The sequence below is a fragment of the Myotis yumanensis genome, unplaced genomic scaffold (genome assembly GCF_028538775.1).
Source record: "Myotis yumanensis isolate MYYU_CA2020_CCGP unplaced genomic scaffold, mMyoYum1.0.hap1 SCAF_12, whole genome shotgun sequence".
NCBI lineage: Eukaryota > Metazoa > Chordata > Mammalia > Chiroptera > Vespertilionidae > Myotis > Myotis yumanensis.
The window spans coordinates 12,158,236-12,176,414 of record NW_027223763.1 but is presented as its reverse complement, the minus strand read 5'-3'; the positions used below and the strand labels follow the sequence as shown (position 1 = coordinate 12,176,414).

At 47.2% G+C, this 18,179-nt stretch overlaps 1 protein-coding gene across 3 annotated transcripts in view; it reads left to right on the top strand.

Annotated features, from left to right (window-relative positions):
* The window catches only part of ASTN2 (astrotactin 2), a 759,574-nt gene that overhangs the window by 99,034 nt on the left and 642,361 nt on the right, over positions 1 to 18,179 (top strand). For all 3 annotated transcript variants that reach the window (XM_070430790.1, XM_070430789.1, XM_070430788.1), the window contains exon 2: positions 13,771 to 13,958. In XM_070430790.1, coding sequence (XP_070286891.1) covers positions 13,773 to 13,958 — 186 coding nt within the window. In that variant the 5' untranslated portion in view covers positions 13,771 to 13,772. The remainder of the gene's footprint in view (positions 1 to 13,770; positions 13,959 to 18,179) is intronic.

The following is an 18,179-nucleotide window of genomic DNA, read 5'->3' as shown; positions in this document are numbered from 1 at the left end:
ACTGATCATTTGGTCCTTCAGTCATTCGGCCACTTAGGCTTTTATATGTATAGATTCTTAACAGTCTGTATGAAGAGGAGACTTTGAGAAGTTAGGTGACTTTTGCAAGGTTACTGAACAAGTAAATAGAGTGTCAGGTGGGAACCAGGGGGCAGGTTTGAGGCTGAGCCTGACCCTGGGCTGTATTAGAGTGCTGGGTATTAACAAATGGGAGTGGGTTTTAGCCTTTCTCATTGAGTGGCTTGGTTTCAGTTTTCTAAGCATCTGCCACCAGGTTGATGAGTATTACTTCTAACTATAGCCTTGGCACAGAGAATGTTTTATTCAACGTATCCTCTCATGAACTTCTCCCATTACTTCTTCCAATAACTGAGTGAAGGAGTTAGGTGAGGGATCTGTGCTCCCATTTGACAGAGGAGAAAACTGAGGTGCACAGGTACCAACCTCCCACCTAAGGTCACAGAATGGAATTGGACCTTCCCAACCACTAACCTGGCCATATGGGAACAACACTCTATCATCTCACTGCAGAGAGGAGTCTGGCATTTGAATCAAGTAAAAAGGTGTCCCCGGAGTGGTATAGGAGTCCCCGGAGTGGTGACAGGAGTCCTCATGCCTGTTCCTCTCCAGAACGGCATACATTGCCATCATTCAGGCACTGACTGTCCTGGTCAGGAGGAACATTGGGCACCTGAGCCTTTTCTCATCCTTCTCTGATGAGTCAGACAATCAAGAGGGTCCTTCCCACTCCCACCCCCAGCCTGGCATCCTCTCATGTCCCTTCCTGCCACTGGGCACCACCTGTGTCAGGTCTGAATTGGCCTGAATGGTGTGGAATTACAAGTCAAAAGGGTCCTGTCATCATTCCACCGATGGCCAGGGCTCTGCGCTCCAGAGCTTCATCATGAATGAGGGTAATGGAGAGAGGCTGCATTACAATCAAGGCTGCCATGAGCACACGGAGGGGTGTGGAGCTTGTTTAAGGAATATGCTCCCCAAACCATGCAGGTGGAGCCAATCAATACCTACTCACTCTCTCTAATCAGCAATCAGGGCCACAGAGATTCTGACAAGCAGGAGGAGCAGTGATGGAAATATGGTAGCATCCCACCTCAGGGAGATTTTCAGTATCCATTTGATCTGTAGTTCGATGCTGTCCATTGAGCAGCTGCTCTGAGCTAGGTGAGGCAGCAAGGGAGGCTGGGCCTTTGGCTTTAAGAAGCTTGGAGCCTTGGGGAGCAGATGGTGAGTGAGGTGTGAAATAACAAAAGGGATGATTACAGTGTTGTGTGGGAGGAGGCACAGAGCAGGGACACCCAGCCCACCTTGGGGGGAGGGAGGCTTCCCATCTGTGTTGTTCTTTAAGTAAGCTTTGCTGCATAACAAACACGCCCAAAACTTTGTGGCTTAAAACAATTCTGTGGTTCACAGTTACACGGGCTAGTATTATAGGCTGAGCTTTGTCGGACAGTACTGCTTGTCTTGGGGGATCTCCACCGGGCTCTGTCCTGTGTCTGTGGTCAGCTGGCAGTTTTGCTGGGAGCTGGGTGATCTCTGACATGTCTGGTGGTTAGCAGCAGGCCTTGTCTGGGGTGACATAGGCAAATGGGCCATGTTTCTCTTATCACCCAGCAGGTTAGCCCAGACTTCATCACAGGGCAGTTTCGGGGGTTCTGGAGAGAAGCCGGAGAGAGCAAGCCCTGGTACACAACCACTTTGCAAGTCGCCACTGGGATCATTTGTGCCTTTGTCCCTTTGACCAAAGAAAGTCGTGCGGCCAACTTGGATTCAAGGGGAGAAGCAATAGACTCACCTCTTGATGGGGGAGCCGCAGTGTCACACACGCGGCTGTAGATGTAAGGAGAAGAATTGGTGACTGTTGAGATGGCCTGCTCACAGCTGAGTTCTGACAATGAAGAGTTAGGCAGGCAAAAAAGGGTGAGAGGATCAGCCCAGGTAGAGGAAACCATGTGAATAAGAGCAGGGAGTTACGCTTCTAAAGGCAGGGGAGCAGGGAGGGAACGTCACGGCAGGAGACACAGGCAAGGCACAGATGGGTCTTGTCATGCTTTGACCATAGCAAACCCATTTGATCCAGGTGGCTGCCAGTTTGATATATGCTGCCAGGAGCTATAAAGTGGAAGGGGGGACAAGCGGACTCCTATTCTCTGAGGCTGAGAGACCTTCACCTGGCTCCTCCCACATCTGGGGTCTCCATCTTTCTAAGCATCTTTTCCAGCCCCTGTGCCTCAATAGTCCCATCTGAGAAATGGAATAGGGAGTTTCACCCTCTGGGGCTTCTGTTTTAATCTCGTGTCAGCCTGTGTTGATTAAGCACCTGCTAAGGTATGGACTGGTGAGGTTAGTGAGCCAGGGAAGGGAGTAGACACCTGCCCGAGCTCCGAGAAGGGGAGGGGCTTTCAGGCCGACTCTCCAGAGGGCTCACTTCAGCTGGGCCTGGGAAGGTGGGCGGTGTCTGTGAGTGTGGAGGAGATGAGGGCATTCCAGGCAGGAGGCCCCCCATGAACAAAGACCCGGAGGCTGGGATGCAGCGTGGGGCCTTGGACTGTGGCTTGGAGTACAGAGGCAGTGGGGTCAGTCCAGGGCCTGGCATGATAATGCATTCACCCGGTAAAGGTAGCCCTCCAGGTCCAGCCCATCTCACCTTGCTGCAGCTCGCTGGTGGAGTCCATTCTCTTAGTCTCTGTTCCGTTGCTGGTTTTTACAGGTTTCATTCTCCTCCCTCCCTCACAACATTGCATGGCACCATCCTCTCCTGACTCCTCACCTTGTGTTACCTGGCAGGTCTGGGTCTGAGCACGCGGTACTCAGGAGGGGAGCCCTCTGGTTGAGGTGAGGGAGTTGGGGATTAACAAGTCAGATTCTGCAGCAGAGACATAGGGCCATGTTAGTAGCACCTTCAGGAGAGTCTGAGGGAGCCTGGATGCTGAGGGGATTCTGCACCCCCCCCAACCCCATGCTGCTAAATCACTCTTAGGCAACAGGGAGGTTCTACCTCTCGCCTTTGTCCTGGCTCCCTTCTACATTATTATCTCTTGTGCCCTTGTAATTTTTGAAGAGCACGGAATTATGAGGCTGTGTGCCGTAGGGCAAGTTGCTAACGCTCTCTGGACATCATTTTCATCACCAATAAGTGGGGATTAGACCACTGATCTCCATGTCTTTATATCCTCTTTCTATTGTGATTGTCTATGATTCTAGGTCATAGACAATAGGGAGGATTTTAAAAACGGTAGGGAGATACTGGGGACCAGTTGGAAAGGTCTAAGAGAAATTTTTCCAACTGAATTATGAAGTTTTATGTCCGTGACCTCTGCCTTCCTCTTCTCTATTTTGGATACTGTGTCATTTCCCATTACGCTCAAAACAACCTGATTTTTCTAGTCTTGACAGTGGTGAGATAGAAAATTGAAGCAAGACAGACAGCTGACAGGGATTATGCATATGCTAAACACTGTGCTAGGCTCCCCCAATACTTCATCTCCCTAATACTCAATCCATCCTAAGAGACTGCTTTTATGATTCCCGTTTTCGGTATGAGGCAAGTGAGCGTTAGAGGGAAACTTAGCTTGTCAAAGGTCACCAGATGAAATAGAGGAAGGAGCAAAGTGCTCTTAAAACACTTCCCTTAGGACAGCATGTTGCACACACCTCTCTCCCAGGAGAAGTTTGCATCTTAGAAACAGGAAGAGCAACAGTTGACCCCAGCAAGTGACCTTGAGATGATGGCGGATGAAGAGCATCTGAAGGACCAGGAGAATGCCTGTCCTGGTACCTTATCACATCCCCCAGGTGGACCTGGTCCCTCAGTCCTTCTACTCAAATGCGAAGCTCCACTTCTCAGCCCAGTTAGGAGAATGGGGAGAACACTGGATCTGGAGTCAGGAAACTAGAGCTTGAATTCGTGCTCTGTCACTAGATGGAAGACCTCAGGGAAGTCCTGTCACGTGTTGAGGTCTCAGCTATCTCGGCTGGAAAATGGGTATTCTACTATCCATCCTATCCCTGTGGCATTTCCATGCAGGCTAACGGGGACAGTGAATGAGAACCCCCTAGCCTAGTGCCTGGCACATAAATGGGCGCTGGTGGAAGTCAGTCCCTGTCTGCATCTTCTGCTGATCTCTCTATCAGTTGCAAACTGTTGTACAACGGGGGGGGGGGGGGGGGGGGGGCAGGGGGGGGCGGGGAGAGAAAGTCATTGACTATTTGTATGAATTTAAAAAGAAGGAGAAGGAGAAGAAAAGCGACTGCTAACACACTGAGAAACCAAGGGCGTATAGTGAAGCTAAATGACAAAGAAAGACCAGGCCAAAAAAAAAAAAAAAAAAAAAAATGCAGCAGAAGGGAGGGAAATGGTTCAGGAGAGAATAACTAGGAGTAATGAGAATCAATTCCATCAACCCTCCATCTATTTTCAAATCAAATCTGAAACGATATGCTTTTCTCCCTTGCCAATATCTCTTAATTCTTCTGTTCCCCTCCCTTATTTAATCGGGTATAACTGTATTATTTATCTCCACCAAACGGCGGGGGGAACACAGTGCTGTGTAAAAGATGCAGTTCCCAAAGGGGGCGGGAATGGGCAGGTTGGAGGCAAAGGCAGAGATTAGAACTGACAGAGGGGGTGGGGAGGGAGGGGCCTGGGTGCCCCTGGGACATTTTCCTCCGGCGCTGCTGCACAGCCTGGTTTTGTCAGGCCCCCACCACTGCTGTACTTTCTGTTCCCTCCCAGGCACATGCCCACACCTAGCACCGCCATGATGTCATCTTGTGGCCATTTAACCTGGCCTGACACCAGGATCGCTTAGATTTATGAAGTGTTCACATTATAGACTGCCTGCTTGCCTTGTCCAAACCCCTAACGAAGGAGGAGCATTATTAACTCACCCCTCACGCATGTTCCTATAACTCTCCGTACATCCTCTTTCATGGCCAGTGCTGCACGATCGTTTCCTTCGTTGATTTTCTATTTTTTTCTCTCTCTCTCCTAGATTGAGATTTTCTTTAGGGCAGAGAACGTATAAAATATGCATTGAGAGAGGCATTTATTCAACAAATATTTGAGCACCTCCTGCATGCTAAGCACTGAGGGTAGGAGTTACCCAGACAGACACAGCCTTCTGCTGTGAATGAATTAATGAACAATTAAGGGCATGAATAAATGAAGAAACTGAAGCAAGGGGAGATGTTGTGGCTGCTTAGTGGGCGCTGAGGAAAATCCAGGCTACAGTGGAAGGTCTGTGAGGGCAGCAAACCAGTTTAACTTTTCACTCAGTCTATCCACATGACCTAACACGGTGCTTGGCACAGTTTAGAGAGAAGTAAATATTTATGAGTGGTATATTGTTGAATGATGGTGATAGTCATTGCATTTTGGGTCTAACTGTGCGACTTTGCATATTTCCAACCGTATTGCTGGATGTGGCCTTATTTTCTCTCAATTCTAAGTTAGAAGTTATGCAAATGGGGCAGTCATGACACCCCCCCCCCCCCCAAATTTTTTACATAAAAAGAAAGAAAATCAGAGATGCTTTGTGATTTGTCCTCAGGTAAACTAGCTAGTTGGTCCAGAGGCATCCCACAAATCTAAGCTTCCAACTCCAAATTCAGTGTTTTTCTCACTAACCCAAGATGTGTGAATATTGATCTGTCAGAAAGACTGGGATAAATCCATCCATCCATCCATCTTGTCATTTTAATTTATGGCATGTAATTCATTAGCTTCTGAACTAGGGCTTGACCTGATGGCATGAAGGAGTCACAGTGGGACCTGGCACTTTTTGTTATGCTAGCTAGGAGATAACTTCACAGGTAAGAAGCGGTAGCTCCCTTTTTACTTTCCCCTCTGCAGACTTGCTGTAGCAGTCTCTCTGTTTCCTCTATAGTGATGCACCTCTATATTTTCTTTCCTTTTTTAAAATATATTTTTATTGACTTCAGAGAGGAAGGGAGAGAGATAGAAACATCAATGATGAGAGAATCATTGATTGGCTGCCTCCTGCATTCTCCCTCCTACTGGGCATCTAGCCGGCAACCCTGGGCATGTGCCCCTACCGGGAGTTGAACCTTGACCTCCCAGTGCATGGGTCCTTGCTCAACCACTGAGCCACATCGGCTGGGCCACACCTCTGTATTTTCTAATGGCATCCTCCCACTGCACCCCTTTGCACAATTCAACCCTTCTGCCTTCTTGCCTTTGTGCCACTCCTCCATCTGAAATACCCAATGTCACATGGCTACTTGTTGAAATCTTGCCCATCTTTTAAGATTCCTCCATCCTTAAAGATCTATTCAGAAGTCATCTCCTCTACTCTAAGCTCCCTACTTTGATTTATACATATTTATATCATGTTTTTTCTCCATCCCCTGGACTGAGCTCCCGAGGATAGAGTCCCTCAATGCCAGATCTCAGAAAAAGTTGGTTGACGAAATGAATCTTTTAAATGAGCATGTGTTTGCATCTGTGACAGAGGCAACAAATATTCTATGTAGAAAATGTAGACAAAAATGAATCAGACCATGATTAAAATCACCTCTGATCCCGCCATTTTAAGAGTATCATTCTTGATTTTCAAGTACATTTCTTTCCAGTTGCACATACCCACATGTTTAGGTCTAAACTGAATCTGATGGTTGTCTATTTTTGTGTGTAAATATTCTCTCTTTCTTCATGAGAATGCAAGCTCATTGAAGGTTAAAGTTCTGTCTTTCTCTCCATTTGCATTCCCCAGAGTGCCTAAATTTGAGACAGATGCTGAGTAAATTTCTGTAGAGTTGTTATGTGGAAATCCAGCCATCATTGACATCCTGAGTTGCCATCTCTTCTCTTTGTTCACTGGGGATGCCCATCTGAATTCAAATATGCAGATGGTTCAACTCACCGAGCATTTATAGACCCTCTATTCTGTATTTGGCCACTGTGTCAGGCACTAGGCTATGTGGATGGCTCTGATGTGTCCTGCACTAGAGTCCACTGAGCGAGGACACTGTATAAACAGATCATTTTAACATAGGTAAATGCCAAGATTAAGACATTGGTAAAATAGGATACTATAACAGTGAGTGTGAATCATATGTAACAAATGTAATGGGTGAATGCTTACTGAGGATCACGGTTAATGCTGAAAGCTAAATTATTTATATTATTTAATTCTCACAACACTATGGGCCAGATTCTATTATTATTCACCTCATTTGACAGATGGGGAAACTGAGGCACAAAGTAGCTAAAATGCTGGTCCAGAGACACACAACCTAAACACAGAGAGTTGGGGTTCAAATTCAAGTGGTTGGTCTCCAGAGGTTGTGGCCTTATGCAACATGCATAAAGCATCACCCACTCATATGGGGATCGGGAAATCTTCCAGAGCAGGGGATGGGGTTCTTCCAGGTTCTGAAAATTCATCTTCAGAGACATCAAATAAACAGCATAGTGTAGTATGTGAGAGATCACATAAATATTCAATCAGATTTAACATGTTAAGTGCAAGGAAAGGAATGAAAAGAGGTGGGTGGAGGGTAAATGCAGGTGCCAGGCTTGTGAAATTAGGTTTACTCTGAGGGGAATCAGGAGCCCTTGACATGTTTTGAGCAAAGGTGTGACTTGGCCAGATGTATAAGTTACACACTTCATCATGGTAGCCCTTTGAAGGGCTGTTGGAAGGAAGGAAGCCTGGAGTCAGAGATGCCAATTGGGGCCTTCGGGGTAGTCTCTACTCCTCAGCTCTCCCCTCCCTGCTATGTGCCCTGGAAAGCAGACCTGCATGATTTACTTCACCCGTGGGCCTTTGGTTGAGGTTGAGCCATATACACCACCTGTAACAGGTTCACAGGTAGAGGAAGAATGAATTGTAAGATTTATAACCCCACCCACCTTCGAGGTGGTCACACCCTACCAGTAGCTCCTGTCTAGAAGCCCTTTTCTGTAGCTCTTTCAGAGTTTCATAAACCCCTCTCCTCTCCCTACCCCTTCAGGTCCAGGATGGTATCAGCCCCTTGCTGTGGCCAACCTTGAGGTGCTTCATCATTGATTTTCCTTGCCCCTGCCTGCCCGTGCTGATTTATTTTGTATTTTGACTGGGCCAAGGGATGTCCAAGGAGCTGGTAGAACATTGTTTCTGGAGGTGTCGGTGAGGGTGTTTCTGGAAGAGATTAGCATTTGAAGCATTAGACGAAGGAAAAGAGAAAGGACTTCATCGATACAGGTGGGCATCATTTCCTTCAGGAGGGTCTGAAGGGAGCCAAAAGGTAGAGTGAGGGCGAATTTCCTCTCTGAAAAAGCCAGGATACCCCTCTTCTGTTCTCGGGCATCAGCACTCATATTTATGGGGCCTTTGGGCTTAGACTCAGACTGGGACTTACACCATTGTCTCCCCTGGTTCTCAGGCCTTCGGGTTTGTACTGGAACTACACCATTGGCTTTCTTGGGTCTCCAGCTCGAACATGGCAGGTTGTGGGGCTTCTTAGCCTCCATAAGCATGGGAGCCAATCCCTCATAATAAATCTCTTTCTATGTATCTCTATATGCCTTGTGGATTCTGTTTCTCTGGAGGACCCTGATGAATACACTCCCAAAACCTTTATACATGGTCCCATCCTTAAATACTTCCAATGACTTTACTGAGTGTGTCCCCCCCCCCCCCCCCCCCCCCCGCCCCAGCCCCCATAAGACCCTAACTGCCACAGAGCCATTTGAAGTAGTCTACAAGAGATGATAAAGGATTGCATTCAGGCAACCATCACAGAGATGGAAATGATGGCGTGTGTTTCAGATATATTTCTGAGCCCCCTCAGCAGGACTTGCTTCATGGAGATGAACATCCATGAATGCTGGAAGGGCCAATAGCAAGGGTGTCTGCAGTCAACGTCACTGTCACGAACTTTCCCAACTCCTTCTGTCTAGGCAGTGAGTTCATTTCCCATAGTGTCTGCTCCCCAGCCAGGCAGGGACCATTTGCAAACTCATCAGAAGCGCTCTCTGGTCTTCTGTAAATAATCGGCTAGAGGGTCAGCTGGTGCTATGGCATCGGAAGGCGGGTTAGTTGGCCACTTGGGAGATGTTATCAAGATGGCTGGTGATCAGGAGAGCTGCTTATTTTCATAATGACCTTCAGGAATTAAATAAAAATACAATGAGTGCCATAGATTAGGAAGAACAAGCCAATTAAAAACACAACACGCCGTAGGGATTATTTTTATTTCTTTTCCAGGAGGCTGAAAGGCATGCGTGGCTGCTGAGACAGGATGGCGGTCTACCCAGAATCACTGATGAGGGCTGATCCTCTAGCTTGGCTTTAGCGAGGTGGTTAAGGGGATTTGAGCCTATTGAATATTTCACGGGTTGAGGCCCAGGGAGGGAGAACAGTGAAAGGTGAAAAGACAATCTCTGTGTTTCTTTATGATTCCAATAAAAAATCAAGCTCTTCGTGGTGAGAGGGAAGCAGACACTGCAGTCGGCCCACAGCCTGAAGGCACGGTGCACCAATTCTCCCACTTTAATATCTGCTGTTTCATTTTATATTCATCATGTCAGCATAATCTGCCTTTATGGGAATCGTCTTGGTTCCCGACCAAATGCGTTTAGTCCCCCTTTTGCTTTAAGTTTGATTGTAATGTGACTTGAAGAATTCAATGAAATGTTTATATGGAAGGACTAGGGGAAGAGGAAAGGGAAAATGCAATTGGAAAATCAATCAGCAGGGACTTTCAGGAGCTGGCTTTGGTTGTGCTACTATTTCCTTGACCTGTTTGTAATGGACACAGGACTGGCTCTCTGATCAAGTGGACTCTCACGACTCCCTCCTGCATTCGGAACTAAACATACTCTATTACCAAGTGTGCTCTTCCAACTCCCTCATGCATACGGAATCAGCCATACTCTATAACCAAGCATTCTAAGCCCTAAAGCTGCATCTGAACTGCATTTTCAGCCTGACATTTTGCCGCACTCCTTCTTAACCATGTGCCTTCACTGTCCTGAGATACCCAGCCACTCAGCCCACACCTATGCCTCCTTCTCTTCTCTGAGGGCCAAGAAGATGCCCCGCCTATGCAATGCTCGCTCATATCACCATGTTTGTGGAGTAGTTCTTGCTGTCCAAGCCAGGAGAGTCCTCTCTCACCTTTGAGTTCCCAATGGATCTTTACTTACTCTCACTTTAATTCTCTAATGAGGCTTAATATTACCTCCTTCACCTTACCATGGACATGTTTAAGTACGTGTGTATATTCATCAGCAGTTCAGTAATTGTTTACAGAGCACTGATATGTGTCAAGCACTATTGAAAGTACTTGATGTGGAAATTAGACATGCAAGGTTCCTGGAGAGACAGGCATTAAATACATATTCAAGAAAATATATGAGGTAAATTTCTTGTCATGGTGACAAGATCTGTTGGAATTTTTTGTAAAAGGGATAGAATGGGGAGTGGATGTGTGTGGAGTACTTCAGCTAAGAGCGGCATGGCCTCTTGGAGCAGGTCTCCTTTGGTCTGAGAGATGAATGCTTAGAATGCTGAGATGAATGCTTACAAGCTCTGGATGGAAACTTTCAGATAGACCAGGCGAAAGTGCAATTGCCCTGAGGCAAGAGCCAGCCAGACCTGTTTGAGGGACAGGTGTAAGTCCTAAAGGGCTGGAGCACGTGACAAGAGGACAATGATAGGGGGTGCATCAGACTAATTCAGTGTCTTGGGCCACATTAAATGGAGAGTGTGCATATGTGCGGACAGTGACATGGGGAAGAGGGTGTGGGTATATTTTATTCTACTAAAGGACTCTGAGCTTCCTGAACTCAAGGCTGTGTCTCATTTCACTTCATGTTCTGAGTTACTAAGCTGACTGCAGTTGAGAAGATCCTTAATAAAGTGTGTTGAATGATTAAAGAAACAAACATGAATGAATGAATTAATGGATAGATGAATGAGTGAATGAATGAACAAGGCCTTCTGTTTCCGCCAAGGCACTTTTGTCTTTGAGGTCTCACGCCCCTCCTCCCCACTCCAACAGCAGTTTCTTTCCTTTTAATAGAGTAAGTCCAGAGCTGTTTTCTGTGATTCAATATTTACTGTGTTTCACACACTGTTATTATCATTTAACTTTTACTGTCTGCTGACTGTGCACTCATCACCATAGCAGACAAAGAGTGCAATCTAGTTTTGGTTCATGGGCTAATTTAGTCATAGACGAGGAGAACGTGGTAAGAGCAACTGGTATCAAAGAAATTGCACAGACTAGAAACCCAGCTGGGTACAATTCACCAGTGACCTTAAGCAAGTCATTACCCTCTGTGACCCTCTGTTTTCTCAACTGAACTTGGGGAGGCCAAGCTTCTTTAATGGTGGGATTGCAGGCACAGGCTGGGGAGAACTCTAGAAGTAAGGAGCACAGATTTCAGCAGGTATTTCTTCACTTCCTATATCTACATCTATACTAGGCTGTGTCAACCAGATGTGGCCTGCCCTGGGCGTTCTGCTGGTGCCATTCTAGGGACTTTTAGCACAGTAAGTGCCTAAGTGCCCACCCACCTAGTGGCACCTGGACCCTCCTTCTTGAGCTGCTGAAAGAGAGAACTATTTCCAGAGGAACTGGGTTCCCTTGGGCCTCTGATTCTGGACTTTTATGCACTGAAAGAAAAATGAGTGAGGTGCTAAGCCTGGCCATTTACCATGATGTCTTCACCTTGCCTTGGCCCAGCTGGCTGGCTGCCAGAGAAGCCACTGCCAAGGCCTCAGGTGCTGAGGCTAGGAGATGGGTGGTGGGAGGACAGAAGGGTCTAGGGAGAGACCTTCACAGATGGCACACCCAGCCCATCTCCTATCCTGAGGCTGTACAGTGAGCTCTCCTGGTCCTTCAGGTCCCATGCTCTAGGAGCCAATGAACTCTTGTAATGATCTCCGCCCTGCTCAACTCTTGGTACAGCAAGGGAAACCCAAGGAAATTTGCACTTAGAGTAACTTACTATGTTCAGTCACTTTTTGTTTTACTTAGAATGAGGTGGGAGTCCATGGAAGGTTTGGAGCAGAGGAGTGGCATGAGCTGATTTATGCTGTGGCAGGACTCCTCTGGCTTCTGGTTGAGAATCCAGTTAAGAAGCCCTCGCAGCAAGCCAGGTGGTTGCAGTAGCGGAGCTGAGAGGGGGTGGATTCGGGATGATTTGAAGGTGTCCTGGTGCACTGGGTGAGGAGTAGGAGAGAAAGCAAGCAGTCAAGGATGTCTCAAGATTTATTTCAGAGAAGTTGAAGAGTAAATAGATCCTATTCCTGTGAATAATAATGATAATACATATTAATAGCTAACTTTTTTATAGCACTTAAGTGCCAGGTGCTCTTCCTCTAAGGAGTTTTATTTGTGAACCTCAGGAGTTAGAGTTTGTTGGGAAAGGATGATATAAGATTAACATAGTAGAATTTGGTGGACAAGCATCAGCTCATGTCTTCAAGGCAACTCTTTTGCATTCAATGTCACCGCATATAATAGGGGCTGCAGTGGGGCATGGGCAGAGCTGATTGGATACAAAGTTCTAGCTCAGCCACCCCATCAGTTCTCCCGAAGGGTGTGTGTGTGTGTGTGTGTGTGTGTGTGTGTGTGTGCAAGAGCTCATGACTGTGGGCATGTAAAGTCGGCAGAGACTAAGAATATTGCCCCTAGATCTGATTGGTGTTTTGGGAAGAAGGTTCAAAGGTCCAAGGCTCAAGCACAATTGAGGCTACTTGTCTACTGGTGGGTGGCCTCTGTCTCCTATAGGACTCTCACTTGAATAAATACCTAATGATCCTCCAAGGAAACTACCACCCTTCCCTTTTCTTCATAAGACACACCAATAGGTCTTGTCCTTCTAGGACATTTCCGGGAACACATCCCTTTAATAGACAGAACTATGAAAAGGTTGTATGATCCCAGTGCAAGGACATTTTTGGTACTTGATGCCATCACCCTTCTACTTCACAAGAGAGTATGTAGGTATGATTACCTTGAATGGAAGTACTATTAAAATTATAAATTATGTACAGAGAGAAAAACAGCAAAGAGGTAAGAATTAGGAACTTCAAGTCAGGTGACTTTTCAATTTACCAGATTTTCCTAATCTTCTATTGGTTATATATGGGAAAATGGGTGGGGCTGTGGCATTTCAAGGATTTTTTAAGCCATGGAAACCTTCCTGCCAACACCCCTGTGCTTGGGAGTGCAGCACACACACTACCGCAAAGTGGAGCTGCTCTGCTTGAAGCAGTAGAAACAGGCGCAGAACAACCCACTTGCCAAGCTCCTTTCACATGGAGCATGACGCTGGGCTCCTTGGCTGGCAGATTCTAGGGCCTTTCTGGCTCTGAGGTTCTGCTGTTCTGCCACGAGTGCCTCCAGCTCAGCTACTGAGGAAGGCACACTCAGCCATGTCCTCCTTGCTCTGTGGCCTCAGAACAATATCAGCACATTGACCCTCTTACTTAGTTTGATTTCATAGTTGGCATAGAAGGAATTACCTTACCATGCATGGTGCTATGGAAAAGGGCACTAGGCAGACGCGAGTTCAAATCCCGCCTCTGCCACTCTGTTGTTTGGGGTGAATCCTGGCCACGGCTGACCCATAAATGGAAGTGATGACCTCTGGCTCATAGATTTGATGTGAGGACGGGGATCCTGGTACAAAGGAGGTACCTTCTGAGCTCCTGAGTAGGTGTGGCTTCTTCCCTTCCTGAAACATGAGGCCAGGCATGCAGCTCACCTAGAACCTTGGGTCTTGTCTTGCAGAGATGTCGGGCACGGCAGCAGACATCTCGCTGGTGCACTGGAGGCAGCAGTGGTTGGAGAACGGCACCCTGTACTTCCACGTCTCCATGAGCAGCTCCGGGCAGCTGGCCCGGGCCACCGCCCCCACACTCCAGGAGCCCTCGGAGATTGTAGAGGAGCAGATGCACATTCTCCACATTTCCGTGATGGTGAGTGAGTGGGAACGAGGTGGGGGCCTGGGAGACAGGGGAGGACAACACGGTGGAGAGAGGATGGATCGAGAGGCAGGGGATGGCCAGCAAACAGCAGGAAAGAACTGGCCGAGTGCGAGAGGTGAGAATGATGAAGGGAAGGTCAGATGGATCCCATGGTGTCACTTGGACTGATGCATACCCATCCATCATCTGTCAGCTGTGACAAGCTAATTGTGCTTCAGAGAAGAAAATATAGGGTCTCCAAATTCCTTGGCCTTTTGGCTGACATCTCTGGGAATAGCTGTTTAACATCTGTCATGTGCTTGGCCTGCTTTGCTGAGGGCTGAGGTTCAGTGCTCCAAAATACAACTGGCCTTTCCAAGAATGGCTGAACCAACAAAACCAGAGCGGGGCTGCTCTTTCCCAAGCGCCCTTGATGTGCCAGGTGCTTCAACCCTCACAACACCCCTGCAGTGTACATACCACATGGTGGCCCTGGAGCGGGGCTGGGCAGAGCTGGTGCAGTGGCACACAGAGCCTCTCACTGCTTTTGTGTTATAGTTGTGAATACTATAAAGTGGGCGGAGGAACTTCTCAAGGTCACACAGCTCATTTTAGAGACCCAAGCATGCCTGGCTACGAAGCCTGAATGATGTCCTCTATACTCTCTTCAATGCCTGACTGCCACCTGTCAGGACTGTGCTGGGCACACCTGTGGACATTATCTCATTGTGTTGTCACATGCATTCAGGGGCGTGGCCTCCATACTAGAGATGAAGTTATGGGCACAGAGAGGTGATCTTCCACCTCCGTTGGTTCCATAATCTCGAACTCTCTGAATCTACTGCCTTCTCAATGAAGGCTCCTAGGGCAAAGTCACGTGACTGATCATCGAAAAATATAAGTGGGCTGCTATGAATGGTTTCTTTAAAAAGCTGTAATTAATGACTTTGCAACGTCGATGGGAGAAGACAAATTCGGTGTGCAGGGTCTGGTTGGCTGGAGAAGAGATCAGATAATAGCTGTAGATGATACCCCTGTAGTGTTTTGCAGGCCTCGAGCTTCTTTTATATTGTTTTCTCCTTTAGCACAGCTTTGCCAGGTGTGTGAGGATAGAAAGTAGGACTCCCAGCCTATGTGTGAGGAAGGCATGGCTCAGGGAGGTGACATGATTGGCAGAAGGCCACCCAACCAAGTAAGGCTACTACCCACCTCTTCATTTCCTCCTCCTCCTCCTCCTCAACAGTCAACAGGTGTTTTGGAGAGCAGATCTTTGCTTTGGGTCTTTGTTCTCCTGGCTCCTCTTCAACTAACACCGTGCAGCAGGCACTCTGATTAGGGCTGAGCAAGAGCTCGGAAGTTTTCTGGTTTTGGAAAAACACACACAAACCCCAGCTAGAGAGCAATGTTAATTTTGGACCTAACGCGTACTCATCACTTGGAGGAACAAATCAAGGCCTTTGTGTTATTCATGGAACGAGTGTGATAGACTTTTCCCAAATATATATTTAGCAAATGATGCAGCCACATGTCAAGCCAAGGGGGTGTGTGCATACTAACTTTGGGTTGCAAGTTTGTAAGTACCATCTCAGGGGACTTGCTGAGCTCCTCATGGAGCATGGGCACCCTCTAATGTTAAGAAGGATTGAGGGGACGTGATTGTTCCTGTAACATTTGAGAGAAAACTCAGTTTGGACTAATATCTATTAAGCATTTGTGTGTTCCAGCACAGCATTTACTTACATACATTCTTGCCATAACCCAGTAACCTAGATAGTGCCAACTCAATTACTAGTATAAATGATCTTGAATGGGCCGTCTCTTTCTCTAGGCCCAGTGGTAGTTCCACTAAGTCACACTGTATCAGCAAGGACTGTAGGTGTGCCTTCCCTCTGCCTTCTGCTCAGTGAGATCAGCTTGGAGAGAAGAACTCACAGGGACCCAGATGTCTCTGAAGTTCTCTGTGGTGTAGGATGTGGCTACTGAGTAGATCATGTGTGGGTTGGCACACTCCAGACCCTCCCTGCCCATGCACTAAAGTGGCCCATGGCTCCCACCTGGTGATTCCACCAGTTCTTTCCCTCCTGCAGGGCTCCAAAATCTGTATCTTTCCTGCCATTATTTTACCCCAGGAGATAGAGTCATGCCCAGGAAATGTTGAACTCCCAGGTGTCCATGCTGGCAGCCCAGCCTCTCCATGTGGGACATACCTCATACACTGCCCTCGACCTAGAGTTAGGGTGACACAGAGGTTATAAGCACAGGTTCCAGAGCCCACATGCTTCGATGTGAAGTCTGCCACTTAACACTTTAAGTCATCTGGGCAAAGTATTTAACCCCACTGTGCCTTGTTTTTTCATCTGTAAGTGAGGGTTATTCTAACACCTACTGTGTAGGTACACCAAGTACTTTGATCAGAGGAGTTTGGCGCATGAGTGCATTAGGATTTATTATTAGGGGCTCTTTTATTATTGAGACATGTTGATGTATTCTATCCTTTCATTTCACGGATGGATAAACCGAGGTTCAAACATAGGTTAGGACATGTCCAGGATCCCCTAGCCAGTCCCTGGGGCTTGGCCTGGAGAATAGGCCTCTCTCTGTGGCTCAGACTCTGTCCTTGCTATTCTGGCCATAGGCAGTTCAGCAAGAATAAGAAGTGCGTCTGCTCCTCCCATCATCCCCTCCCCCTAAGCAGCTACTAGTATACAGAATGGCCTTGGCTTGGATATATCTCCCCATTTCACAGGTGAGAACTCTGAGACTGAGTGAGTTTAACTGGCTTGACTAAGGCTACGTGACTAATGAGGGCAGCTCCAGGAGGAGGCTTTTCCCAAGATTCCAAACTCATGTCACATGGCTCCTCGTGCGTGAGACTGTGACTCTCACTCTGTCACATTTCGCGGTTTTTTCCATCTTTGGTGAAGATCTGGGATTGTTTGTGAGGAGACCCAAATAAATCAGTCCAGTCTCAGAAATCTGCAGGCCAGGGTCAATGTTCTCCATCCCCTTTTCTTAGCACAAACATCCTGCCCGTCCATGCGGGGCACTCAGCTCCGGCTCAGTCACTGGAACCTGCCACAGCCCATGCCTGTGGAACCAGCTTGCTCTTTTGGGCTTGTTAAGACCTCAAGTGAGCTTCTACTCTGTCCCAGAAGGTGTGCCTTGTGACTATTAATATCCCAAGGGTGATGCAATGAGGACGTACTAGCAATGGGCCCTGGGAGAAAAAGAGAGAGAGAGAGAGACAGAGACAGAGAGAGACATCTCAGCTAGTTTACTCTGAGCAGCCCAGTGCCCACCTCCACCATGCAGGAAGCATGATGCAGGGAAGAGAGCAGAGGTTTTGAATTTACAGTCTCTCTTGACTTCCTGTCTTCTGATGTTTTGACCCTGAGGAAGTCCCCGTGTGTCTTTGAGCCTCAGTTTCCTTACCTATGCAACAAAACTGGTCCTACCTATCTCACAGGGTTATTGAGAAGAGTGGAAGAAATAGGTGTAAAGTCCCTAATCTCCAGCCTGGTACAGCATGGGCACCATTATCATTGCAGTAATCTAGGAGAAAGAAGACATTGGGTTTATCCTCATTCTTGCTGCTATTTTGCTATTGATCTAGAGCAAAATCATAATATTGGGCATTTATTGAGTATTTACTATATGCTAGGTTGTGTTCCAGTCTTGTTTTACGTGCAGTATCACGTGTAATACTCACAACAAATCTTAAGGTGGATGCTATTATTATGTTTATTTTATAGATGAGGGACCTGAGATGTTAAAGCAATGAATACCTGTTGGTGTGACTTGGTCGTACCAAGGTTAAGTGGTAAAATAGATAACTTCACTCTGTCTAGGCAGACTCCAGGACCTCCTCCCTTACTGTGCACTGTGGACCATGATTTCTCCTTTCTGCACATCAGGTGCTGGCTGAGATTCTAAGGTAGGATGGGTAGATTCTTAAAAAGACTCCCTCCTTACATGGAATTCTTGTTGAACTCTCTTAAGGGAGTTGAGGCCTTGGAAGTTGACTCCAAGGTCAAACACTGTCTCCATTGCTAGCCGTCTGACCTTAGCCAGATCAACCTCACCATCTTTAAAGGTGATGCAACATTCCCCACTTATAGTTTTCCTAGGCACCAAAAGCAATTGCACATCATGTGTCCTGCACAGTCTAGGATTGGACATGCTTTGTCCCATGCAATTGTTCCAGTACCTCTATGAGGTAAGTGCTATGCATGA